This window comes from Stegostoma tigrinum, chromosome 34 (genome assembly GCF_030684315.1).
Source record: "Stegostoma tigrinum isolate sSteTig4 chromosome 34, sSteTig4.hap1, whole genome shotgun sequence".
Classification (NCBI taxonomy): domain Eukaryota; kingdom Metazoa; phylum Chordata; class Chondrichthyes; order Orectolobiformes; family Stegostomatidae; genus Stegostoma; species Stegostoma tigrinum.
In genome coordinates, this window is record NC_081387.1 from 19357315 (window position 1) to 19384290 (window position 26976).

General features: G+C 46.8%; 1 protein-coding gene across 4 annotated transcripts in view; it reads left to right on the top strand.

The window, feature by feature from the left end:
* Positions 1-26976, top strand: part of LOC125446661 (hepatic and glial cell adhesion molecule-like) — a 44354-nt gene that overhangs the window by 8217 nt on the left and 9161 nt on the right. The window contains exons 2-7 of one of the 4 annotated variants that reach the window (XM_059639449.1): positions 1324-1635; positions 2626-2895; positions 17702-17812; positions 18181-18282; positions 22319-22447; positions 24719-24814. In XM_059639449.1, the coding sequence (XP_059495432.1) occupies positions 1324-1635; positions 2626-2895; positions 17702-17812; positions 18181-18282; positions 22319-22447; positions 24719-24814 (1020 nt within the window). The remainder of the gene's footprint in view (positions 1-1323; positions 1636-2625; positions 2896-17701; positions 17813-18180; positions 18283-22318; positions 22448-24718; positions 24815-26976) is intronic. The other 3 variants (XM_059639450.1, XM_059639452.1, XM_059639451.1) reach the window with 3 other exon arrangements.

Here is a 26976-nt window from a genome sequence, read left to right on the forward strand (position 1 = left end):
ACTCCTGTTCCTATGTTCCCAGATGACTCCCCTGCAATTCAACCTGTCTATGTCTGATGATCTGTGGCTGCCCTTAGAGCAGATCATGTTTTGTTTTGATAGATTCAAAATTCAAAGCTGGGCATTAGGGTTTCATAAAGTTCAGGGCTCACAGACGCTTGTGAGGCTTCTTGCAGTCAAATAGCCAGAAGGCGGGTGCTGAGTGGAACCTTGAAGGTGGAGCTGATTAAAATTCTTTGACTGGTTTGAAAAGTCCCAGATTTGATTTCCCAATCTGGCTGATGGCTGAGATAGATTCTCCTGTTCAAAAAACAGGCACCTGTCATGTTCATTCCTGTAAATATTCCTGAGGATTTAAGTCACTCGCTCTCTTTTGTCTTTTGAAGAGCCCATTCAAATCATTCTTTCATTTGGCTTCTGGGAAGAAGGTCAATGGACATTAATCTAGAATGTTCTTTTGTTGACATTAGGGTCTGTTCCAAATCACTGGATTAATCATGTGACTGCAGTGGTTGTAATGAGGTCAAACAGGTGGGCCTCCCAGAATGTGGGTTCCCTGAATGGGGCTGTTAATCTGTTCATGTCTCCCATCACCTTGTGCACATCTGTCAGGTCCCCTTCCTCAGCTCTAAACAAAACAGCCCTTTTCTCCCTTCCCCCCCCCCCCCCCCCGACTTTATTCATTCATGGGATGTGGGCATCGCTGTCAGGCAGCATTTATTGCCCAGGGAGCAATTCAGAGTCAACCACATTGCTGTGGGTCTGGAGTCACATGTAGGCCAGACCAGGTAAGGATGGCATTTTCCTTCCCAGAAGGAAATTAATGAACCAGATGTGTTCCCCACAAGCGGCAATGGATTTATGCTAATTGTTAGCCTCTTAATCCCAGGTATTTACTGAATTCAAATTCCACCATCTGCCACGGTAGGATTCGAACCCAGGTCCCCAGAACATCTTCTGGGTCTCTGGAGTAGCAGTCCAGCGATTAATACCACTAGGCCATTGCCTGAGAGTAAGCCCATGCTTTTTCAACCTGTCTACAGAGCTTAGGGGAACATCTTGCTGAGTCTCCTCCCATGCACTTGCTCCAATACAACCATGCCCTTCTAGTGGGCTGTGGTGCTAAGAACTGCTGGCAGTATTCCGGGGTGTGGCTTAACCTCTGTGCAGTTTCGGCATGACCTCGCTAATTTTATCATCTTAAAGGTCACATGACCACGCTGTGCACCGATTTGTGTATCTGCCCTGCTACGTTCTGAGGGATGAAGACCTCTCATCCTCTTGGATAATTCTATTCCCTTCTCTCTCCTCTTGTCCCTCCAGGTCAACCCGATTCCCAGGAACCAAATGAGGTGTTCTTCAGAGCGATGGGATCTTCCGCCATGTTGCCTGGATTCAGCGAAGAAGATTTTAAAGATGTCGAGCATGTCAAGTGGACATTCTCCAAGATAAAAATTCTCGACTATTATAGTGTGACCAACATACCGACCTTCACCGATTTTTATAAGTATCGATCTCAGTTCTTCTCTTCAAATGGATCATTGCTGTTAAGAAATGTCACAAAAAATGACAGTGGATTGTATGAGGTGCAGATTAATTTACATACCACCAAAGTGTTCCAACTAAATGTTCTCAGTAAGTGTTGCCTGTGGCGGTGAACTGTAGTGTCTATTGGAGGCTTGGGCCTGCCTTTCTGCCCCCCAGACAGATGCACAGAATTCCTGAGAATTCCCCAGCAGCTAATGTTTCAAACCATCACTGCCTCGATTGGTGAAGGGCAGGTGGGAGGTTGGGGAGCAGCACGTAAGTGGGGCAGGGAGGAGATGTCGAGGGAAGGAGAAGATGTAGGAGGGAGGGTGGGGTAAGACAGGAAAAGGGGAGATGATCCTATTGGCTGTGAACTAATTGAGGGATGGAGCAAGGTTCTATTCCTGCTGCTAGGTCCAATGTTCTTCATCCCAATGAACTTCATCCCTCCCAGAGGGTATTCTGCCAATCCAGCAGGTCAATTCCACAGACTTGGAATTTTCACATTGAGGGCACCTCGCCACTGCTCCCCATCTGTCACCTTTCCTTTTAGACCCAGCAGAGTGCATTTTGAGGCACCATATGCACAGCAAGATCCCACAAACTACAAAGCGGATGCTTTTAATTGTCTATCTGTGGTGTTGCTTCAGAGATTAAATAATGGCAGTTGACACTAATGTTGATGGAGGTGTTTATGACTGCCGAAAGAATCTGGAGAATAAATTGTAGACACCCCAATTGTCTCCATAAATCGAGTGTGCAAACAGTGCTGTTCCTGCCAACTGCACGTTAAATAAAGAAATAACTCTTGTGCCTTGGAAAGTATTATCACTGTAGGAGAAATGTTCTCAAGGTGGAGGTACTTGAGCAGCTAGAGGGTCCATGTGTTACTTTGCTTCTCATGTTGGTGACCATTAAAGCAAGTGCTGGTCTTCCATACCTTCACAGAGACACACTCAAGGAAGTACATCTCGTTTTAACGGCCGAGCCCCTATTAGTTAACTGTACTGTTGTACAATGATACAGTGAGGTCCTCATGCTCAGGTTCGTTCGTTCGCTCGTTCATTCATTCAATCGTTCGTTCATTCACTCCCACAGTTGCACTGTCAGAGCCTTCCGTCAGCAATAATTCGACTGAACTCGGTGCCACCATTGCGCTGAACTGTGGAGTGTCCGCAGGGGAAGTGGAATCCCGTCACTGGTGGAAAGATGGAAAATTGCTCATGATTGACCAACACCACTGGCTCCTGCAGGACAACAGCACGTTGATTATCGTCGGGGCCAAAAAGTCGGATTGTGGCAACTATACTTGCAGCTTGGAGAATAGTGTGAGCAGCAAGAACGTTTCACATTGGCTTCCTATTTCTGGTGAGTCGAGCCCCCCCACCCCCCACCCCCACCATAGATTATTTCTTCATTTTAAGACAATATTCCCACAGGACCCCCTTGTACTTTGCCTCAGTAATTCTCATTTGAGAATAACGCTCCCATTCTAACTACACCCCGACACGACCACCACTAGGGTGCTAAGCAGCTGCCCGATGTATGCTTGCAACATTGACCAGCAGTGCCGTCAGCTCAGCTCATGTTGTGACTATTGCTCATGTTATCTCTCCTGCTGAGAAATGAACAGCTCTCGCTGTGACTGACTTGACGTGAGTATTTCAAAACTGTAAGGGTGCAGCAGACAGAACGTAGGGAGCGAATGCAGCTATCAAGGGCAACTATTTTGTATATCTGACAAAAATATGAAGTGGGGGGGGAAAAAACCCTTTCAATAGACAGCAAATGGTCAGAAACTTCAATGGACAGCCTGACAGTGTGGTAGAGGCAGCTTCAATGAAGGCATTCCATGGTCGAATGCAGCAAGCATTCAGGATTGAGCTTCAAGATCCGAAACATTTGAGCCTTGTACATGTAGTGTAGTGTCCAATAAGAGACAAACTAGCCATCGCCTCTTGGTGATCAATGGCATTGCCATACCATATCTCCGACCCTCAACATCCTGGTGGTTACTGTTGAGCAGAGACTAAACTGGACTAGTCATATAAATACATTGGCTACAAGAGCTGGTTAGAAACTGGAAACAGTGAGTAACCCACCCGCTAACTCTCTCAAAGACTGACCACAAGGCACAAGTGTGATGGAATACTCCCCACTTGCCTGGATGGGTCCAGCCCCAAGAACAAACCAGGCTGTTTGACTGGGACTACATCCACAGCATTCACTTCCTCCACCACCAACGCTCAGTAGCAGCAGTGTGTTCTCCCTACAAGGTGCGCTGCAGCAATTCACAAAGGATCCTCAGACAGCACCTTCTAAACCCATGACCACTTCCATCTGGAAGGACGAGAGCAGCAGATACATGGGAACACCACCACCTCCAGGCCACTCACCATTCCCAACTCGGAAATATAATTGTTATTCTTTCTGGATTTGATCTTAGGGGAAATAAGAATGGGCAGATGGATGAAGTAGATCTGGTCGGCCGTTTTAGAACTCCTACCGTGTGGGAGCAGGCCAATCTGCCCATACCGGCCTTCCAAAGAGCAGCCCACCCAGACCCACCACAGAACCCTGCCTTCCCCATGGCTAACCCACCCAGCCTACACATCTATGGGCAATTTAGCATGGCCAATCCACCCTAACCTGCACATCTTTGGACTCTGGGAGGAAACTGGAGCAAACCCACACAGACACTGGGAGAATGTGGAAACTTCGCACAGACAGTGGCCCAAGGGTGGAATTGAACCCAGGTCCCTGGTGCTGTGAGATAGCAGTGCTAACCTCTGACCCAAACATGCTGCCGCAGAGAAGCCAGTCATAATGCAGTTAGATTTAACATCGCTATGGAAAGGAGCAAAGAGTTCTAAACTGCAGCAAGGTAAACTTTACAAATGATCCGGAAAAGATGGGCTGGCAGAGGGAGCCGTGGAGAAGCGGGCACTGAATGGGCATGTCCTCACACAGAGAAAGAACGGTACCATGATATCTAAAGCTCCCTGGTTACCCAAAAGCAGGCAGGTTACGATGAGGCGGAATAATAGAGCTCGTGGCAATCTTGGAAAAGTAACCATTTAGGTGGCTTAGAGGAATTTAGGGAAGTGCAGGGTGAATTAAAAAGGAATTTCCTTGAAATAAAGGAAAGGCCGAACATGTTTTATCAGTGCATTACAAGCAAGATGATCATTAGGGAAAGAATGGAGCTATTCAGAGACATACACGATAATGTGTGTGAATAGAGAAGATGTGGCCAGAATTCCGAATGAATACCTTATCCTCACAATGGAGAGGCATGATGTGGCTTTTTCAGTTCCAGGGGAAGACTTTGAAAGCCGAGATGAAATAAGCACATTGAGCAAGGAAATACCAGAGGGTCTGAGCACCTTGAAGGTCAGCAGGGCTGAAAGAAACGCCCTTCCAGATTGCTAAAGGAAGACAGAGTATGCAGTGGGTACCGCAAAATTGAAACAAAGTGCAGCAGACGCTGGAAATGGAAAACAAAAAAAAGAGCAGAAGTTGCTGGAGAATCCCAGCAGGTCTGGCAGTATGTGGGGAGTGAAAGCAGAGTTAACATTTCCAGTCCAGTGACCCTGCTTCACAACAGGAAGCAGTTCAGGAAAAGTGGCATTTTGCGGAGATGACAGGGAGTTGGGAGACGGGGGGTTGCAGTGGGAGGAGTGAGCAGATTGGCGGAGACAGAGCCCAGAAAGAGAAAAGGTTCAGCAGGTAAAGGGATCGTTGACGATAAATCAGGGAAGAGACAGGAGACGAATATGATCGATGCTCTGAGGATCATTTACCAACCTTTATGAGATACAGGCAGAGGACTGAAGGCCCGTAAATATTGTAACATTATTCAAAAAGGTTGCGAGGGGTGGTCTAAATAATTCTAGGCCAGTGACTCGGATCTCAATGTTGGATCAATATTTAGAGATGGCGATAACCGGGAAAGCCATGGATTATCAGGGACAGGCAGCAATTTTTTCTCAAGGAATCCATCGCTAATCCACTCCGCTTCTGCCTGCAAGGATTCCCACACTTAATCATAGGATCCCGACATGTAGAAACAGGCCGTTTGTCCCATCGAGTCCACACTGACCCTCTGTGCCCCGTCCGTCAACCCCACACATCCGATGGCTAACTCATCTAATTAGATTCCCTACAGTGTGGAAACAGGCCCTTCGGCCCAACAAGTCCACACCGCCCCTTGAAGCATCCCACCCAGACCAATCCCCCTATAACCCATTCACCCCTGTATACTATGGGCAATTTAGCATGGCCGATACACCTGGCCTGCACATCTTTGGACTGTGGGAAGAAACCGGAGCACCCGGAGGAAACCCACGCAGACACAGGGAGAATGTGCAAACTCCACACAGACAGTTACCCGAGGCTGGAATCAGGGTGAGGCTGCAGCGCTAACCACTGAGCCACCATGCCACCCTGACCTGGGCACTTTGGGCATGGCCAATCTATCTAACCCACACAGTCACAGGGAGAACATGAAAATTGCACAGTTGATGGAGGATGGAATTGAGCCTGGGTACCCCGGCACTGTGAGGGAGCAGAGCTAACCACTGAGCGACATCGTCATTTATCTTCGCTGTCCCTCTCAAACAGGCTATCCCTCTTGAATAGGCCAGTCATCTTCTTGAACCTGTCACTGAGCCATTAAGATGGTGGCTGATCTGATTGGGATCTTAACTCTGTTTCTGTCCATCTCCATTGCCCTGAACTCACTTGTCCGTCACAGACTTGTCTAATTCACACTTGAAAGTGTTCAGCGACTGTGAAAGAGAATGCAGAAGGTTAGTGATCCTCTGAGGGAAGAACTTCCTTCTCATTTCCATCTTAAATGGGGTTTGTACACTGTGACAGCCAGTTGCAAGCCTTCGCTCATGAGGTCTGATATCTTCTCAGCGTTGATCCTCCTCAGAAGGCACAGTGGTTGGCACTGCTGCCTCACAGCGCCAGGCACCACCCTCGGGTGACCGTGTGGAGTTTGCACATTCTCCCCGTGTCTGTGTGGATTTCGTCCCACAGTCCACAGATGTGCAGGTGAGGGTGGATTGGACATGCTAAATTACCTGTAGTGTGCAGGCGAGGTGGGTTAGCCAAGGGAAATGCAGGGATATGATAGGGTCTTGGTGGGATAACCTTCAGAGGGTCAGGGTAGACTCAATGGGCTGAATGGCCAGCTTCCACACTGTAGGGATTCCATGAGTTCCACTTTAAGAATATGCAAGTTGAGAATAAGAGTAGGCCATTCAGCCCTTTAAAGCCAATCTGCTATTTGAAGAGATATCATGACTAATCTGACTGTAACCCCAAATCCACATTTGTGTATAATTTGCAGATATATTTTCACTCCTTTACTTGTTGAGAATAAATACACCTCAAAGTTGGGGGAGCTTGTGCAGGGTGTTGGGGATTCACCTTTTGGGATTTTGAACATTGTGGATCCACATTTTGGGAATTCCACAGCGTCCTGCGTGCATCGTTTTGTCAATGTTGTTGGCCTGACAAACTTCGGATGAAATTTTTGGGCCCAGTTTTTAAGAAACAGTAATTGTAGCCTGGAAATTGGAATTTTTAAAGACTAGATAAATGTGTCAATTGAGATGCCTACAAGTTCCTGAAATAAGTCAATTGAAGGAATTCTGGATTAATTATAGTTAAAAGTGCAGAAACCGAAAGAACTGCAGATGCTGTGAATCAGGAACAAAAACAGAAGTTGCAGGAGATACCAAGGTGTGGAGCTGGATGAACACAGCAGGTCAAGCAGCATCAGAGGAGCAGGGAGGCTGGCGTTTCGGGCCTAGACCCTTCTTCAGAAAATTGTTATCTCAGATTCTCCAGCATCTGCAGTTCCTACTGTCTTTGTTGCTGAAGAAGCTCAGCAGGTCTGGCAGCGTCTGAAAGGTAAAAAAACAGCTAATGTTTCGGGTCCAGTGACCCTTCCTCAGAACTGATGGTGGCTGGTAAAATGTCTGCTTATGTGCAGAAAATAGGGAGTAAATGATAGGACAGAGCCTAAGGAGAGAGAGGAGGAGGTGAACAGACAAGGAGTTGCTAATGATCAGGCTGAGAGGGTGAATAGTTGTCAATGGGGACCATTAGTGATTAACAACAGGGGTTGCGTAGTGGCAAGCTAAGTGGTAACGAGGCCTGGTGTGTGGGGTAGGGGGGCTGGGACATGGGAGAGTTTAGGGCCTAAGATTATTGAACTCGATTATTGAGTCCAGAGGGCTGCAGGGTCCCCAAGCGGAAAATGAGGTGTTGTTCTTCCAGCTTGTGTTGAGCTTCGCTGGAACACTGCAGCAAGCCAGAGGCAGATATGTTGGCCAGGGAACAGGGTGGTGCGTTGAAGTGGCAGGCAACAGGTAGTTCAGGGTCTTTTTTGCGAGCAGAATCTAGATGTTCTGCAAAGCGGTTGCCGAGTCTATGCTTCGTTTCCCCAGTGTAGAGAAGACCACATTGTGAGCAGTGAATGCAGTAGACCAGTTTCTGGGAAGTGCAGGTGAAGTGTTGCTTCACCTGGAAGGTATGCTTGGGCCCTTGGATACTGGGGAGGGAGGGGGTAAATGGACAGGTGTTTCAGGGAAGGTGCCTTAGGGCAGTGGGGAGGTGTTGGGATTGAAGGAAGCGTGGACCAGGGTGTCCTGGAGGGAACCATCCCTGCCGAAGGTGACCAGGGGACGGGAGGGGAATATGTGTCTGGTGGTGGCGTCTTGTTGGAGGTGGCAAAAATGGTGTCTGATGTTCTTCTGGATGTGGCTGCTGGTGGGATGGTAGGTGAGGATAAAGGGAACCCTATTGCTTTTGCGGGAGGGAAGAGAAGGGGTGAGGGCGGAAGTGCGGGAGATGGGCCAGACCTGTTTGATGACCTTGTCGACCAAGGAGCTGGGGAATCCTTGGTTGAGGAAGAAGGTGAACATTTCAGTGGCTCTGTTGTTGAAATTGGCCTCATCTGAACATATGCGATGGAGACGGAGAAACGGAGAGAATGGGATGGAGTCTTTACAGGAAGTGGGGTGTGAGGATGTCTAGTCCAGGTAGCTGTGGGTTTGTAATGGATATTAGTGATCAGTCTATCCCCAGAAATGGAAACAGAAATGTCCAGGAGGGGAAGGGAGGAGTCAGAGATAGACCAGGTGAAAGTGAGGGCAGGGTGAAAATTGGAGGTGAAATTGATGAAGTTTTCCAACTCCAGATGAGAATGGAAAGCAGCACTGATGATATCATTGATGTATCGGAGAAAGAGTTGTGGGTGAGGGCTGGAATAGGACTGGATCAGAGAATGTTCCGCGTACCCCACGAAGAGACAAGCGTAACTCGGGGCCCATGCGGATACCCGTGGCCTCCCCTCTTACCTGAAGAAAATGAAAGGAGTTGAATGAGAAGTTGTTGAGGGTGAGGACAAGCTTGGCCAAGCGGAGGAGGGCAGTGGTGAGTGGGGTTTGTTCAGGACGTTGCCCCAGGAAGAAGCAAAGAGCCCGAAAACCGTCCTGGTGGGGAATGGATGTGTAAAGGGATTGCACATCCATGGTAAAGAGGAGGAGGCTGGAGCCAGTAAACTGGAAGTTTTGAAACCAGCGTAAGGTGTCAAATAAATCACGAATGTGTGTGGGTAGGGATTGGACCGGGGGGAGAAGACCGAATCAAGGTAGGGAGAGATGAATTCTGTGTGGCACGAGTAGGCTGAAACAATGGGTCTGCCCGGACAATCCTGTTTGTGGATTTTTGGCAAGAGGTAGAAATGAGCTGTGTGGGGCTTGGGGACGATCAGCTTGGAAGCAGTGGGCGGGGGGGTGCTGCAGATCACCCCATTTCCTGTTAAAACTCCATCCCATTCTCTCAGTTCCTCCATCTCCCTCGCATATGTTCAGCTGAGGCCAACATCGACAAGGGAGCCTCCGAAATGTCCACCTTCTTCCTCAACGGAGATTCCCCAGCTGCTTTTGATAGGGCCCAAAACCGGGTCTGACCCATCTCCCACATTTCCGCCCCCACCCCTTCTCTTCCCTCTCACAACAGCGATAGGGTTCCCTTATCCTCACCTACCATCCCACCAGCATCCACATCCAGAAGATCATAAGACACCATTTCCACCACGTCCAGCAAGATGCCACCACCAGACACACATTCCCCTCCCCTCCCCTGTCCGCCTTCTGCAGGGACCGTTCCCTCCGGGACACCCTGGTCTATACTTCCTTCACTCCCCACAGCCCTAAGGCACCTTCCCCTGTAACCGGTGAAGGTACAACACCTGGCCATTTACCTCCTCCCTCCCCAGTATCCAAGGGCCGAAACATACCTTCCAGCTGAAGCAACGCTTCACCTGCACTTCCCAGAATCTGGTCTACTGCATTCACTGCTCACAATGTGGTCTCCTCTACACTGGGGAAACGAAGCATAGACTTGGTGACTGCTTCGCAGAACATCTACGTTCTACTCACACAAAACGCCCCGAGCCACTTCGACACACCATCCTGCTCCCTGGCAAGTCTCCTACTTGCTGCAATGTTCCAGCAAAGCCCAACACAAGCTGGAGAAACAGTACCTCATTTTCCCCTTGGGAACCCTACAACCCTCCGGATTCAATATCGAGTTAGTAATTTTAGAGCCTAAACTCTCCCGTGTCCCAGCCCCCCCACCCCACACACCAGGCCTTTTACCACTCAGCCTGCCATTACACACCCCCTGTTGTTAGTTGCCAACAGTCTCCATTAACAACTACTCACCTTCCCAGCCTGATCATTACCATTCTTTGTCTGTCCAACTGTTCTTCTCTCTCTTTGGACTCCATCCTCTCTCTACCCCACCCACCTCCCTATTTTCTGCATATAAACCTACGTTTTCCCAGCCACCATCAGCTCTGAGGAAGGGTCAGCAGACCCAAAACATTAACTCTGTTTTTTCTTTCCCAGATGCTGCCAGACCTGCTGAGCTTTTCCAGCAAATTTGTTTTTCTTCCTGATTTACAGCATCCGCAGCTCTTTTGGTGTTTATTTAAATTATATCAATAAATCTGAGCACAAAACCTAGTAAACAAGAGATACCAAGGTGTGGAGCTGGATGAACACAGCAGGCCAAGCAGCATCAGAGGAGCACAAAAGCTGACGATTCGGGTCTAGACCCTTCAGAAAAACTTTTTCCTGAAGAAGGGTCTAGGCCTGAAACATCAGCCTTCCTGCTCCTCCAATGCTGCTTGTCCTGCTGTGTTCATCCAGCTCTACACCTTGTTAGCTAAGATTCTCCAGCATCTGCAGTTCCTACTATCTCTGAAACCTAGTAAACAGGGGTTTTGTTCTTTGTAGAACTAAGAACCCTGGAGAGAGTGTAATTCTTTCCCTTCAAGGTATAAATTATGCATGTGGGCCACATATTCAAAGAGTTGTTTTGAAGAAAAAAGATTATTCATTTACGTTTCTGTTTGGAGCACCCTAAATATACACCACATTGTCATGGAGATGGTCTGTGGAGGTCAGGAGGTTTCCTATGTTAAATGGCTTCTGAGAGCATTTGCACACAGAATACAGTCCATGAGAAGCAGAGTCAACTTGATTGGTCGCTTTGGAGCAGACAAAGAGAACTAGAATCTGCCAGTAGCTGAAAGAAACCAGTGAGACGAGTAGCAACATCACCCTTGGGAACCAGGGATTTTCTTGAATCCCCAGGTAAAGAAGGCACTGAGGCCTAAACTTGATATTTAGCACTGTGATTCAGCTTCAGTAGTTCGTATTTGTGAGGATTTAATTAACGCTAAAGGTTCATCTCAGCAGAATCGCATGGAAAGACCCTTCCAAAATCATGTACCTTGGAGAGTACCTGAGACAAAAGAGAAATGAAAGTGAATTCCATGGAGCTGTGGCATGTTGTTAATTTGGTCCCAGAAGTCAAGTTGCCAGTCTTACCAGATCATAGGGTGCTCCCTCCTTTGAGAGAGACAGAGAGTGTCAGGGAGGGAAAGTGAGAGTGAGTGTCAGGGAGAGTGAGAGCATCAGGGAGGGGAAAAGAGAGAGAGAGAGAGAGAGATGGCTGGTAAAGGTGAGGGCCGCCAAACCTCTGGTGGAGGACGAAGTTGAGAAGGAGAGGCCCTTCGCAGTAACTTCAGGCATCACACTGCTTTGCAAACCAACAGTTCATCCAACTGAGTTAAACTGCCCCCCCACAGTCCCAGAAATAAAAAAAAGAACCCTCAGAATTCTGTAATATATAAGGAAATTTCCACAGGGAAGTAAAAGTGGAATTAGATTTATAACATAAGTAGTTACAAATGGTTGTTAAAAATGCTGACTTGGCTTCATTTTTTTCCATATGGTAAAGTTTGTTTGTGTTTAAAATTGTGAAATCTTGTGACACACTTCCTTCAGTTAATCACTGAGTGTTTAATTCTCTGTTGACGTCGCGATGGCTCAGCGGTTAGCATTGCTGCCTCACAGAACCAGGGACCAGGTTTGATTTGACCCTGTCTGTGGGGAGTTTGTACATTCTCCCCGTGTCTGTGTGGGTTTGCTCAGGTTTCCTCCCACAGTCCAAAGGTGTGCAGGCTAGCTGGATTGGCCATGCTAAATTACCCCATAGTGTTCAGGGACGTGTAGATTAGGTGGGTTGTAGGGGGATGGGTCTGGGTGGGATGCTGTGAGGGACGGTGTGGACCAGTTGGGCTGAAGGGCCTGTTCCCACACTGTAGGGATTCTAAGTACTAACTCTGAATGAACTTTCATGGCCTTAGCAGAACTGTAACAGCTTCCTCATTTTATCTCCACCCACATTGCTTACACCTCTTGATCTTCTGAGGAAAGATCATTACTGATCCTATCTCTGACTTACAGGGCAATCTAATCAGCATCATGTTTTGCTGTTTGTGGGAGCTCATTGTGAACAAATTCATGGTCATGTTTCCTAATGTATCCATTTTGGTAGATCTTGCAGCAAAATGGACCGTTATTTAAATGGTGAAAATTTGCAGCATGCTGCTGCACAGAGGGATCTGGGTGTCCTTGCGCATGAATCACAAAAAAAAAGTTGGTTTGCAGGTACAGCAGGTAATTAAGAAGGCAAATGGAATATTGTCCTTTATTGCTCTAGGATGGAGTTTAAAAACAGGGCGGTTACGCTGCAGCTAGATTGGGGTGCGAGTGAAGGTCCCACCTGGAGTACTGTGTACAATTTTAGTCTCCTATACTCGAGAAAGGAAGTGCTGGGAGTGGAGGGGCTTACAGAGGAGGTTCATAAGGCTGATCCCAGACTTGAGAGGGTTGGCTTATGAGGAGAGATTGTGTAAACTGGGACTAAACCCATTGGAATTCAGAAGAATGTGGGGGAGGTGGGTTGTGGACCTTACAGAAGGATATAAGATTATAAGGGAATAGATAAGCTAGAAGCAGGGGTGTTGTTTCTGCTGGCACATGAAACGAGAACGAGGAAGCACAGCCTCAAAATAAGAGGACTGAGATGGGGAGGAACTTCTTCATCCAAAGGATTGTGAATCTGTAGAATTCCTTGCCCAGATTGAACAGAACATTACAGCACAGTACAGCGCCTTCGTCCTTCGATGTTGTGCCGACCTGTCATACCGATCTCAAGCCCATCTAACCTACACTATTCCATGTACGTCCGTATGCTTATCCAATGAAGACTTAAGTGTACTTAAAGTTGGCGAATCTACCACCGTTGCAGGCAAAGCGTTCCATTCCTTTACTACTCTCTGAGTAAAGAAACTACCTCTGTCATCTGTCCTATATCTTTCACCCCTCAATTTGAAGCTATGCCCCCTCGTGCTCGCCATCACCATCCTAGGAAAAAGGTTCTCCCTATCCACCCTATCTAACCCTCTGATTATTTTATATGTTTCAATTAAGTCACCTCTCAACCTTCTTCTCTCTAACGACAACAGCCTCAAGTCCCTCAGCCTTTCCTTGTAAGACCTTCCCTCCATATCAGGCAACATCCTAGTAAATCTCCTCTGCACCCTTTCCAAAGCTTCCACGTCCTCCTTATAATGTGGTGACCAGAATTGTACACAATACTCCAAGTGCGGCCGTGCCAGAGTTTTTTGTACAGCTTCACCATAACCTCTTGGTTCCGGAACTCGATCCCTCTATTAATAAAAGCTAAAACACTGTATGCCTTCTTAACAGCCCTGTCAACCTGGGTGACAACTTTCAAGGATCTGTGTACATGGACACCGAGATCTCTCTGCTCATCTACACTATCAAGAATCTTACCATTAGCCCAGTACTTTGCGTTCCGGTTACTCCTACCAAAGTGCATCACCTCACACTTGTCTGCATTAAACTCCATTTGCCACCTCTCAGCCCAGCTCTGCAGTTTATCTATGTCACTCTGCAACCTACAGCACCCTTCATCACTATCCACAACTCCACCGACCTGAGTGTCGTCTGCAAATTTACTAACCCATCCTTCTACGCCCTCATCCAGGTCATTTATAAAAATAACAAACAGCAGTGGACCCAACACCGACCCTTGCGGTACACCACTAGTAACTGGTCTCCAGGATGAACATTTCCTATCAACTACCACCCTCTGACTTCTTTCAACAAACCAATTTCCGATCCATAAGACCATAAGACATAGGAGTGGAAGTAAGGCCATTCGGCCCATCAAGTCCACTCCGCCATTTAAATCATGGCTGATGGACATTTCAACACCACTTCCCTGCACACTCCCCGTAGCCCTTGATTCCTTTTGAGATCAAGAATTTGTCGATCTCTGCCTTGAAGGCATCCAACGTCCCGGCCTCCACTGCACTCTGCGGCAATGAATTCCATGAGCCTGCCACTCTCTGGCTGAAGAAATGTCGTCTCATTTCAGTTTTAAATTTACCCCTTCTAATTTTAAGACTGTGCCCACGGGTCCTAGTCTCCTCGCCTAACGGAAACAACTTCCTAGCGTCCAACCCTTCTAAACCATACATTATCTTGTAAGTTTCTATTAGATCTCCCCTCAACCTTCTAAACTCTCATGAGTACAATCCCAGGATCCTTAGCCGTTCATCTCCCACAATCCCATTCCTCCGCATTTTGTACAATAGCCTACTATGGGGAACCTTATCGAACGCCTTGCTGAAATCCATATACACCACATCAACTGGTTTACTCTCATCTACCTGTTTGGTCACTTTCTCAAAGAACTCAATAAGGTTTGTGAGGCACGACCTTCCCTTCACAAAACCGTGCTGACTATCCCTGATCAATTTATTCTTTTCTAGATGATTATAAATCCTATCCCTTATAACCTTTTCCAACACTTTACCAACAACTGAGGTAAGGCTCATTGGTCTATAATTACCAGGGTTGTCTCTACTCCCCTTCTTGAACAGGGGAACCACATTTGCTATCCTCCAGTCGTCTGGCACTATTCCTGTAGACAGTGACGAGTTAAATATCAGTGCCAAAGGCTCGGCAATCTCCTCCCTGGCTTCATAGAGGATCCTAGGATAAATCCCATCCGGCCCAGGGGACTTATCTATCTTCACCCTCTGCAGGATTTCTAATACCTCTTCCTTGTGAACCTCAATCCCACCTAGTCTGGTAGCCTGTATCTCAGTATTCTCCGCGACAACATTGTCGTTTTCTAGAGTGAATACTGTTGAATAATATTCAGTTAGTGCTTCCCCATCTCCTCTGACTCCACACATAACTTACCACTACTATCCTTGATTGGGCCTAATCTTACTTTCGTCATTCTTTTATTCCTTAAATACCTATAGAAAGCCTTAGGGTTTACCCTGATCCTATCCACCAACAACTTCTCATACCTCCTCCTGGCTCTTCTGAGCTCTCTCTTTAGGTCTTTCCTGGCTACCTCGTAGCCCTCAAGTGCCCTAACTGAGCCTTCACATCTCATCCTAACATAAGCCTTCTTCTTCCTCTTGACCAGAGATTCCACCTCCTTCGTAAACCACTGCTCCCACGCTCTACAGCTTCCTCCCTGCCTGACAGGTACATATTTATCTAGGACACACAGGAGCTTTTCCTTGAATAAGCTCCACATTTCTAATGTGCCCATCCCCTGCAGTTTCCTTCCCCATCCTATGCTTCCTAAATCTTGCCTAATCTCATCGTAATTGCCTTCCCCCGGCTATAACTCTTGCCCAGTGGTATACACCTATCCCTTTCCATCACTAAAGTAAACATAACAGAATTGTGATCGCTATCACCAAAGTGCTCACCTACTTCCAAATCTAACATCTGTCCAGGCTCATTACCCAGTACCAAATCTAATGTGGCTTCACCCCTTGTTGGCCTATCTACCTACTGTGTCAGGAAGCCCTCCTGCACACACTGGACAAAAACTGACCCATCTATAGTACTCGAACTATAGTGTTCCTAGTCAATATTTGGAAAGTTGAAGTCCCCCATGACAAATACCCTGTCTCTCTCACTCCTATCGAGAATCATCTTTGCTATCCTTTCCTCTACATCTCTGGAACTATTCGGAGGCCTATAGAAAACACTCAACAGGGTGACCTCTCCTTTCCTGTTTCTAACCTCAGCCCATACTACCTCAGTTGACGAGTCCCCAAACATCCTTTCTGCAACTGTAATACTGTCCTTGACTAACAATGCCACACCTCCGCCCCTTTTACCATCTTCTCTGTTCTTACTGAAACATCTAAACCCCGGAACCTGCAACAACCATTCCTGTCCCTGCTCTATCCATGTCTCCAAAATGGCCACAACATCAAAGTCCCAGGTACCAACCCATGCTGCAAGTTCACCCACCTTATTCCGGACGCTCCTGGCATTGAAGTAGACACACTTCAAACCAACTTCTTGCTTGCCGGTGCCATCTTGCATCCCTGAAACTTTATTTCGGACCACCCTACTCTCAACCTTTTCTATAGTCGAACTACAATTTTGGTGCCCATCCCCCTGCTGAATTAGTTTAACCCCACCAGAATAGCCTTAGCAAATTCCCCCCCAGGATGTCGGTACCCCTCTGGTTCAGGTGAAGACCATCTTGCTTGCAGAGGTCCCACCTACTCCAGAAAGAGCCCCAGTTATCCAAAAATCCAAAACCCTCCCTCCTGCACCATCCCTGTAGCCACGTGTTCAACTCCTCTCTCTCCCTATTCCTCGCCTCACTAGCACGTGGCATGGGCAACAAACCAGAGACAACAACTCTGTTCGTCCTAGCTCTCAGCTTCCATCCTAGCTCCCTGAATTTCTGCCTTAAATCCCCATCTCTCTTCCTACCTATGTCGTTGGTGCCAATGTGGACCACGACTTGAGGCTGCTCCCCCTCCCCCTTAAGGATCCCAAAAACATGATCAGAGACATCACGCACCCTGGCACCTGGGAGGCAACACACCAACCGTGAGTCTCTCTCGTCCCCACAGAACCTCCTATTGAATATTTCTAAGTCAAAGACAGACAGATTTTTGAATAATAAAGGGATTAAGGCTTATGGTGAGTGGAGCTGAGTCCATGAAAAGATCAGCCATGATCTTATTGGATGGTGGAGCAGGCTCGATGGGCCACACGGCCTATTCCTGCTTATGTTCTTATGTGACTATACTTCAAACAATACTTTGAGACATTGTGGGGTCAAGGCAGGTGACATTTGAATACAACTCTGCCTTTCTATCTATTAAAACCCCTTATGGGTTTGAACAATTTTGTTTTGAATAATTTTCCTTCAACATTCTGTGCCCGAGCGAGAGAAGCCCCAGCTCCCCCATTTCTGTCCAGTTTGCTGGTTTGTATTTATTCACTGGTGGGACAAGCGCTTCGCTGGCTGGGCCCAGCATTTGTCACCCATTGCCTCATTGCTCTTGAGAAGGTGATGGTGAGCTGCCCTCTTGAATCGCGGCAGTCCCTGCGTTTGTACGTAGACCCGCGATACTGTCAGGCATTGAGTTCATATGATCGTAAGACATTGGAACTGAAGAAGGTCACTCAGCCCCATTGATGGTCCACTCTCCTGCCTTTTCTCCATAATCCTTGGTTCCCTTACTGATCAGAGACCTGTCTACGTCCACCTTGAAGGTACTGATTCACCCAAATCTCACCCCGCACCTTCCCCAGAGCAATCTAGGGATCATCACCTCTTTTGGGGGAGTGGGGAGAGACATCCCCTGGTGCAATTCAAAATCTGATTTGAAAATATGAGGTATTTAACGTTGAATGCTCTCTTACAGGTATTCCACATACGATTCTCTGTGTAATGATATTATCCATCGTTGCCCTGATATTTGCTTTGTCAGTCCTCATGGGGATAATGTTTCTGTGTTTCCACAGTGACAGAAAAGGTAAGAGAATCGAGTTCTTTATTGTCAGAAGTTTAAAGCAATGACAATGTATAAGACAGATGTGTGAACGCTATTGGTGGGCTGTCTGAAGTTCTACCGTTGTTGCCTGCGAAGATTAGTTCAAACCTGCCAAACTTTTACACAGCTTTCAGAGGCAAATTCGATCAGTGTTTCATGAGGGAAGCATGAGGTGGGGCTGGTGGACTAACTCATTCCAAAGGCACAGGCATGATGGCCGTCTACAGCATTGTTGCCTCTTGGCCTCTCCAGTTTGGCTGACCTGACCTTCCTCCCATCCGCTTTCCTGCCTCACGCTCCAGGACCCGTTGGGCAACGTTGATGTCCGTTTTTGTCCTTCCCTTATCCAGGTACTGACTTTCACGGGAAAGCGCTGAAGTGTCTCCAAATTGCTTCCCTCCTGTCGTTAATCACTCTTCTAGCAGCCTTCACCTGTTCGACCCAGTCTTCAGGTACAGTGTGACATTCCCGGTTGTAATTTGTCTGACTCATCAGCTGGCTGTTCGTACCTCATTCCGCTCAGGTGGTGCTCGGGTGAAGTCCACAGCAGCCTCTGTTTATGTAGCGGCTGTATCCAGTAATTAATTGAGGTTGGTCGGCTCGCCGAGCTGCTTTGTTGTTCCACAGACATGTCATTACTGCACTTGGTAACATCCTCAGTGCAGCCTCTCATGAAGCGTTGGTGTGTTTTCCCACCTGGTTTTTAAACTCTGGAGTCTGTTGCGATGGGTTGCCTCACTTCCTGGCTTCCTCCATAGTGGAATGTATACGGGGTTGAGTTCAATGTGTTTAGTAATAGCCTGCTTCATGGAGTGCCAGGCTTCCGGGAATTCTCGTGCCTGTCTCTGCCTAGCCTGTCCCAGGATCTTGGTGTGGTCCCAGCTGAAGTCGTGGTTCTCCTTGTCCATGTGGATTGAGATGAGTGAGTATTGGTCGTGTCTTTTTGTAGCCACTTGGTGTTCACTCATCTCAATCCACATGGACAAGGAGAACCACGACTTCGACTGGGACCACACCAAGATCCTGGGACAGGCTAGGCAGAGACAGGCACGAGAATTCCCGGAAGCCTGGCACTCCATGAAGCAGGCTATTAATAAACACATTGAACTCGACCCCTATACATTCCACCATGGAGGAAGCCAGGAAGTGAGGCAACCCATCTCAATAGAGTGTAAAAACCAGGCAGGAAAACACACCGACGCTTCATGAGAGGCTGCACTGAGGATGTTACCCAGCACGGTAACGAAACATCTGCGGAACAACAAGCCAGCTCGGCGAGCCAACCAACCCCAACACCCACAACCCGAGCTACAGATCTACTCCAAAACCAGTAACTCATCCCGAAGCAAGTCAACGGGAGCAACACTGATAAGGAATGGCACCAATACAGAGCGCGAGCTGTTCCTTCATGCAACCAAATCGCTGGTAGGCTTTTTTTTTTAGAGACGCCTTGAAGAAGAATAGAGCGAGGGAAGTGCAGAGCTGGGGCTAGAGTGAAATGAAGGTGCAGCCATGAACACTAAGAGGCATGGCCGGGATTGGAGGGACACGGACAGTGGGGAATGTTCAGGGCTGGACAGAACTACAGAGGTGTAGACGGGTTTGGAAAGTAAGGATGAGAGTATTATAATCAACACTTTCGCTTGACGAGGAAAAGAGGGATGAGGTCCTGCTGCAAGAATTGGAAGGGGGGGGCGCGGGGAGAATGCGCGAGCTGGCAGATTAAAAGAAACACAAGGACCTCTAAGGCTGCCATCTGGAAGTGGGGTGGGGTGGGGAGGGGAGGGGGGGCATTGGGGGAGAAATGGGTGAGGGTGGGGTTCCCCAGCTATGAGATGGTGTGAGGGTGCAATGGGCTGGGGTTGGAGAATGTGTGCTGGGAGGGTAGGCGTGGGGGGGTGGGGGGTGCTGGGTGCGTTGTTGGGGCAGAAGCCTCCATTGCGGCAGTGTGACAACATTCGCGCAAGCAGCGGCAGCCATCTTTGCCAGCCATCTTGTCATTGATGGAGCATGTTTTGTTCATACTGGTGTCTGACTGATTGTGCTCGCACACAAGATACTCGCTCTCCACTGCTTCGATCGCCAACCGATAATTGTATCCATTAAGAAACTCAGTTAATCGATCTTGTTGTTTAAAACTCCGATAAAGGTGAAGTGTTTATTTGGTGTAATGCAAGGAGAGACAATGGCCTAGTGGTACTGTCAATGGACTATTGACCCAGAGACCCAGCTAACTGTCCTGGGGACCCCCCAGGTTTAAATCTGGGCCTGGCAGATGGTTGAATTTGAATCCAATTGAGAAATAAACTGAGTTTACTGAAACGGTTGATGATTGTTGGCAAGGCGCAACTGATGCCCTTTTAGGGAAGGAAATCTGGCTCACACATGACCCCGGACCCACAACAACGTGGCAGGTTCTCAAGTGCCCTCTGGAGCAATTAGGAATGGGTAATAAACACTGGCCTGGCCAGCGATGTCTCAGTCCCATGAATACAAATAAAAGATAAACTGTTCACACTGGCTCAGGCCAAAGTGTAAGAGATTCATCTTGAGAATAGCTTCAGCTTCGTTGTCCATGTGTAAATGAGGAGGACTATATTTGGTCTTTGTGTGATTTGGGTCATCTGCACATGAGATGACACGAAGATAGGTAGGAAAGTATGCTCAAAAGTATTAGGAATTTATAGATAGGTTGAGTGAGTGGGCAAAAATATGACCAGGTCAAGTACTGTGTGGGGTAAATATTAAGTTGTTCACTTCGGCCAGAAGAATGTAAAAGCAGTGTTTTAAATGGAGAATGACTGCAGAACTCTCAGCTGCAAAGGGATCCAGGCATCTTAGCGCATGGCTTCCAAAAAGAAAAGCTGGAGTGCAGGTGCAGCGTATAATTAAACAGTCAATTGGAATGTCCTTCATCACGAGAGGAATTGAATGTGAAAATAGAGATGTTATGCCTGAGATAGAAAAGGCATCCGTGAGCCCTAGGGAGGTGATGGCCTCATGGTGTTTTCGCTCGACCTGTAGATCCCAATAACGTTCCGGGGACCCAGGTTTGAATCCTTGCCTTGGGAGATGGTGGAATTTGCATTCAATAAATATTAGTAATTAGTAATTAAGAATCTAATGATGACTCCAGACCTGCACCAATGTGATTGACTTTTAATTGCCCTCTGTACAATTAGGGATACATCAGAAGCAATTTGGAGGCGATTGATACCTGGAATAAACATGTTGCTTAATGAAGAAAGGTTGGACAGACTGGGCTTGATTTGGTAGGAGTTTAGGAAAGTGGGGGGTGATTAATTGATGTGTATAAGATTCTGAATCTCCTTGACAAGGTAGACATGGAAGGGACATTTCCTCTTGTGGGAACATCCAGAACTAGGGGCGACAGTGTAAAAATTAGGGGCAGTCCCTTCTGATTGGAGGTGAGATGGCTTTTTTATCATCTGCAGAGTTTTATGATGTGGAACACACTGCCTCAGAAAATAGTGGTGGTGGAATCAGTGAATAGTTATGAGGCAGAAATATAAACAGGACAGATTGTTGTTGGGCAGGAGGCTCAGAGGTTATTGAGGAAGGTCGGGAATGCGAAATGTGAAACACAAACAGATTCTCCATAATCTCATGGATCGGGCTAGATCTGCTCCTAATTTACGTTCCTCCAAAGTAGTTTTGAAGTTTTCTCATTGTTCCAATGTAGGACATGAGGCCACACACCAGTTTACCAAGAGACTAGGGAGTGAAGAAGATAAAAGGAACACTAGTAACTCAGAGGGTTGTTAGAGCATGTAATATTTTGTAGGGAGGATGTGAGAGTCCATCACATAGTTTTCAGGGACAGTTATGAAGCGTAGAGGAGTGGATTGGGTAGTGTGATTAATTATCGATTACTCCTGCAGATATAGGGACAGATCTAATGGGTTTGTTTCCATTCTGTATAAACTTCATGTCTTGTGCTCAGTACGGTGGCTCAGTGGTTAGCACTACTACGTCACAGCACCAGGGAACTGGACTCAGTTCCACCTGCGGGTGACTGTCTGTCTGTGTAGAGTTTGCACATTCTCACCCTGTCTGTGTGGGTTCACTCCGGGTGCTCCATTTTCCTCCCACAGTCCAAAGATGTGCAGGTTGGGTGGATTGGCCATTCTAAATTGCCCCATAGTGTTCAGGGTGGGTTAGTTGGGTTATAGGGGAATGGGTCTGGGTGGGATGCTCTGAGGGTTGGTGTGGACTGGATGCTAAATTGTCCTATAGCATCCAGGTATGTGTAGACGAGGTGGATCAGCCATGGGAAATGCACGGTTATGTGGGTAGGGAGTGGTCAGTGGATACTCGTTGGGTCGAATGGCCTGCTCCCACACTCGCAGGGATTCTACCATTCTTCATGCAAGTTGTATCTATAATCTCATTTCTGTTCATTTTCTGTTGTATCTGTTATCTAATCAATGGATGTATGTAATTTCAATAACCATTTTCTTCTTTCAGTAGAACATTCTGATATCAAAATATTTATGATGGTGCTCTTGGGTGTCCTGATAATACTCACCATATTCTCAATGTTCAGCATAAGCACTTGGAATTCAGAAAGTTTTAACAGGATCATGAAGTACAAGAGTAAGTTCAATCATGCAATTTTATTATTTATATCGTAGTTTTTGCACTCTGCATTAAACTCCCGCGCCTGCTCCGTTTAAACAGACACAATATAATGAACTCAGTGAGAAAGAGCTGTAAACCACTTGTAATTTCACTCTTTTGATTTATCTGTGGGGTGCAATTGTTACTGGTAAGGTTACGAGTTTGCTGGACATTGGTAATTGCCCTTAATGAGGTAGTAGAGAGCCATCATGGGAGAAACTCCCTGGTTTTTGAGCCAGCAAGGCTAAAGGAGCGGCGATATCGTCCCACATTAGGATGGTGCGTGTGGCACTTAGGCAGTGAGTGCTGTTCCCAAGTAGCTGCTGCCATTGTCCTCTGGACGGTGAAGGTCTCACATTTAGGGAGAGATGTCGAAGGAGCCTTTGTGGATTGTTGCAGTGGATCTTGTAGCTGGCACATGCTTCTGCCACCTCTTAACGTGGCGGTTTGCCTACTGTCGCAAGCCACCTTCGCACACTCATAATGGCAAAGAGGTACACCATTCGGCCCATTGAGTTCACTGTTGGCCCCAGTCTCTGTTCCGTTCTCCCAGTCTACCCCTGCGGACTTACAATTGGATTTCCCAAAATGTCCTTCCAATTTCCTTTTGACCTCATCGGTCGTCTCTGCTTCCTCTAACCTCGTAGGCGTTGAATAATAGGTCTTTATAACAGTTTCGCAAAGACGATTTTGATCATTTCTGTCCTGGTGGGCAAAGGCGCACAACACGTGACTTCCCCTTTGATTTTTTATTCATTTCAAAAAAAAATCACGCAGTATGAGGGAGAAGTATCTTGGCACATCTCCACTGAAGTCAGTTTCATACTCGATTCTTTGAGCAAGCCAGCTTCAGTGTAGTAATTGGGATGGTGGACCTGGGGAAGCTCTGTATCTGCGTTTTTAGCTCTCGCAGGTTTCCTCGCACTTTCTCTTAAAATGGGAAGGACATAAGGAGCAGAATGCCTTCTTAAACAGCATCATACTTCACAGCCAGCTGAGATAATGCAGACAAGTCTCTGACTTGGCCCATAAAGCTTTGGCTTTCTGTCTCCCATGCAAGAGTGATGACAGTGAACTACAGCGAATGTTTACACTCATCACTCTAATGTGATGATACTGTGGTTTTTAAAGGGTTATTTTGTCCTTATTTTTAAAAAGAGCTGTTTTAAGACAGTGGAAGCAAGCTGTCTGCTTGGGGAGCCAGTAAAGTAAACAGTTTGTGAGGCCTTCGAACAGAAACAGAAGTTGCTGGAAAAGCTCAGCTGGTCTGGCATTATCTGCAAACAGTTTTGGGTCCAGTGACTCTTCCTCAGAACCTGGACCTGAAATGTTAACTCCGATTTTCTCCTCAAACATGCTGTCAGACCTGCTGAGTCAGTGAGTATCCATCTGCAGTTTTTTCGGTTTCTGTTGTGAATCCTTGGAGTTTTCTTTTCCAAAATTAGAACAATAGAAGCAGCTTGAATGGGTGTGGCCAGTTCTCTCATAGACCAGGATTTCAATGGTTTTGTTTAGTTTTTAGGGTTTGCTTTAAGCAGTTGCTGTCAGAGTCTTGACAGGACAGAACCTGCTGGGGTTTTGAAGAAGTAGAAGTTTTTTTTTCCATCTCTCAGTTACAGCTAGAAGCTGGGATCTCTCTCTGCTGCTGTGTTAGCTATGAGACAAATCTATTTTTCTGAATTTGTCAAGGTATGTGCTTATGGGATGTTACTATATTGGAACAATTAATTAATAATAGTTACTGTATCTTTTATTCTGTTAAGTTTTCCAGTAGAGTTGTTATTCTAATTTTTTATTTTGTTATATTTTAACTGTAATGTTTGAATAATAAATTGTGTTTTGCTTAACAGCGAGTAGTTTGACCTGCATCTAGAATGTAGCAAGTTACATTTGGCTTTAAAACATGAAAAGGTTAGGTCCAAGCTACCTTCTTAAAATATTTTGAGGAGGTCAGGTCCAGTCAATAACATTAAGGTAATGCCAGTGCCAGCATTCCTTGTGCATTTCCTTACCAGTCACATTTCCCCATAGATACACAGGGTGCAAAGAATTGTACTGAGGAAGAGATGCTGGAATTGCAACATTAATTCTGCTTCTTCTACCCAATCTACTGAGTTTCTCCAGCAATTTCTGTTTTTGCAGCAGTAAGTGTGTGTGTGTGTGAGAGAGAGATTGAGAGAGCGTGTGTGAGAGTGCGAGTGTGCGTCTGAGCCTTCTGTGATTCTTTTCCTGTTCTTGCTTTGCCAGTTTGCAGCGTCACAGTGGATGCAGTAACCCCAATCAGCGGGCTCGTTGTGACTTGTGCATCAGCAATTATGCTTGTGAGAATTGCAAAACAAGCTGGTGAGTGTTCAATAACAAAAAAAAATTGATCAAATTCTGAAATAAGAGTTCTTTGCATAGCCATTTTGATTCCAGTCGGCTTAGGCTTTGCCATGGGAAATGCACCAAGGAAATCACAATCCCAAAGGAGCTTAGAAAAATGTGTCATGCATGAAGAGGATGCTGCCTGTGAATGTAGGTGGCTTTTAGCATGTGTAAGTGATGTTTAAATGACTGTTAATGTTGGGGTTATTTTGCAAGTGTTGTCCAATTGCAAAATCACATCTCATGTCAGACCCTACGTTGTGAGAGGCGCATAGGCAGGCTGGTGCGGCATAGTCTGCTCTGAACAGCTGAATGGTACCCTCTGACAGTCACCATGTGTCCATTATTGTGTTTTCTCATGTGGCCCTATGGCTAACAGTGGAAGTTCAAGAAGCATGATGGGAAATTATGCTACCACTCCATCAGCTTGCTGTGAAAGGAGGTAGTAAAACTATATAGCTGACCAGCAAATGCACAATGCTAAATCTTATTTAACCTGTGTGATCGCAAAAAAGGATGAAATGAGGTTGACTAGAGGAACCACAGACACCGATGTCTCCTGCTTGTATAACTTCTGGATAGAGCTCAGAACTATGAAGGTCTTTGCAAGGGGTAATGATATCGAACAGTCTGGAAGACTGTGAGAAAACATATAAATTGGAGACGAGAGCCACAACTCCAGTGACAACTGGACACCAGTCACTGCGAAGACGAGAAGACCGTGGGCAATGGGTGGCACGGTGGCTCAGTGGTTAGCACTGCTGCCCCACAACACAAGGGACCCAGGTTCGATTCCACCCTCAGGTGACTGCGTGGAGTTTGCACATTCTCTCCGTGTCTGCATGGGTTTCCTCCCACAGTCCAAAGATGTGCAGGCTAAGTAGATTGGCCATGTTTAATTGCCCGTAGTGTTCAGGGGTGCGTGGGTTAGTTGGGTTATAGGGGAATGGGTCTGGGTGGGATGCTCTGAGGGTTGGTGTGGACTGGATGGGCTGAATGCCTGTTTCCACACTGTAGGGATTCTGAGACCATAAATGCGGAATTCAGAGAAAGCTGTGACACAGAGTGAACCTGGCCAGTTTGCCACATCATGGGAGTACCTAGAGGTGAGTCAGACAGTTAGATAATGAGGTCACTGTGTGTTTTTCTGAAAAAAAACTGAAGGGTTACTAGAGAAGGGGGAGTTCAGTTGGATTCTAATTTTGGTGTCAGTACGTTATCTGTCATGAAATTCGACATCCTGATGGAAGAAAGGTCAACTTTAGCTAGACAATAACTCTACCAATCAAAACCCACTTGATCAACCAGCATCCTTGTCTCATGCAGAATAAATTGTTTCTGCCCTTGGGATTTGATATTCTTGCAAGTCCATCCTGATGAGAGCAAGGCAAAAGGTTTTGCCCAACCCATCTCTTTTCCAGCAGCCCTCAGCTGAGAGCTTTGTCTCTCCTTCCAGCATCTTGCCAGTGTCACTGGCCATCGCCTGTGGCAGGAGGAAGGATCGCTGCCGGGGACGCTTGGGAAATCTGTTTGTGTGATTTAAGGCAGCATAGAGTGAAGGGAGAGCATTCTAATGTCAAGCCACATTCAGTGTCGCTTCGCTTGGTGGGATATGGAGAGTGGACACTGGCCCAAAGGACAAAGCATCAGAAGGGCCAACACAAACTTTGCTCAAGACAGCATAAGAAACAGGAGGAGGAGTGGACCACCTGGCCCATTTGAGTCTGCTGCGCCATTCAGTAATATCATGGCTGATCTCATGGACTCAACCATTTGCTCACCATAATCCTTAATTCTTCTCTTCAAAAATCTATCTACCATTTGCGTTAAAAACCTTCAACGAGGTAGTGACAGCTGCTTCACTGGGCAGGGAGTTCCAGATTCTCAATCCTTTGGGTGAAGAAGTTCCTCCCCAACTCAGTCCTAAACCCACCAGTGGATGTAACCTCCCTGCTTCTATCTTGCCCATTCCCTTCATAATTGTCCGTTTGTACAAGGTAACCCCTCTCATTCCTCTAAATTCCAATGAGTACAGTCCCAGGCCACTCAATCCCCACTCCCAAGCCAGCCTTCTCAACTCTGGTATCAAACTAGTGAACCTCCTTCCTGTGCCAGGGTTGAGGACGTGAATGGCGGCG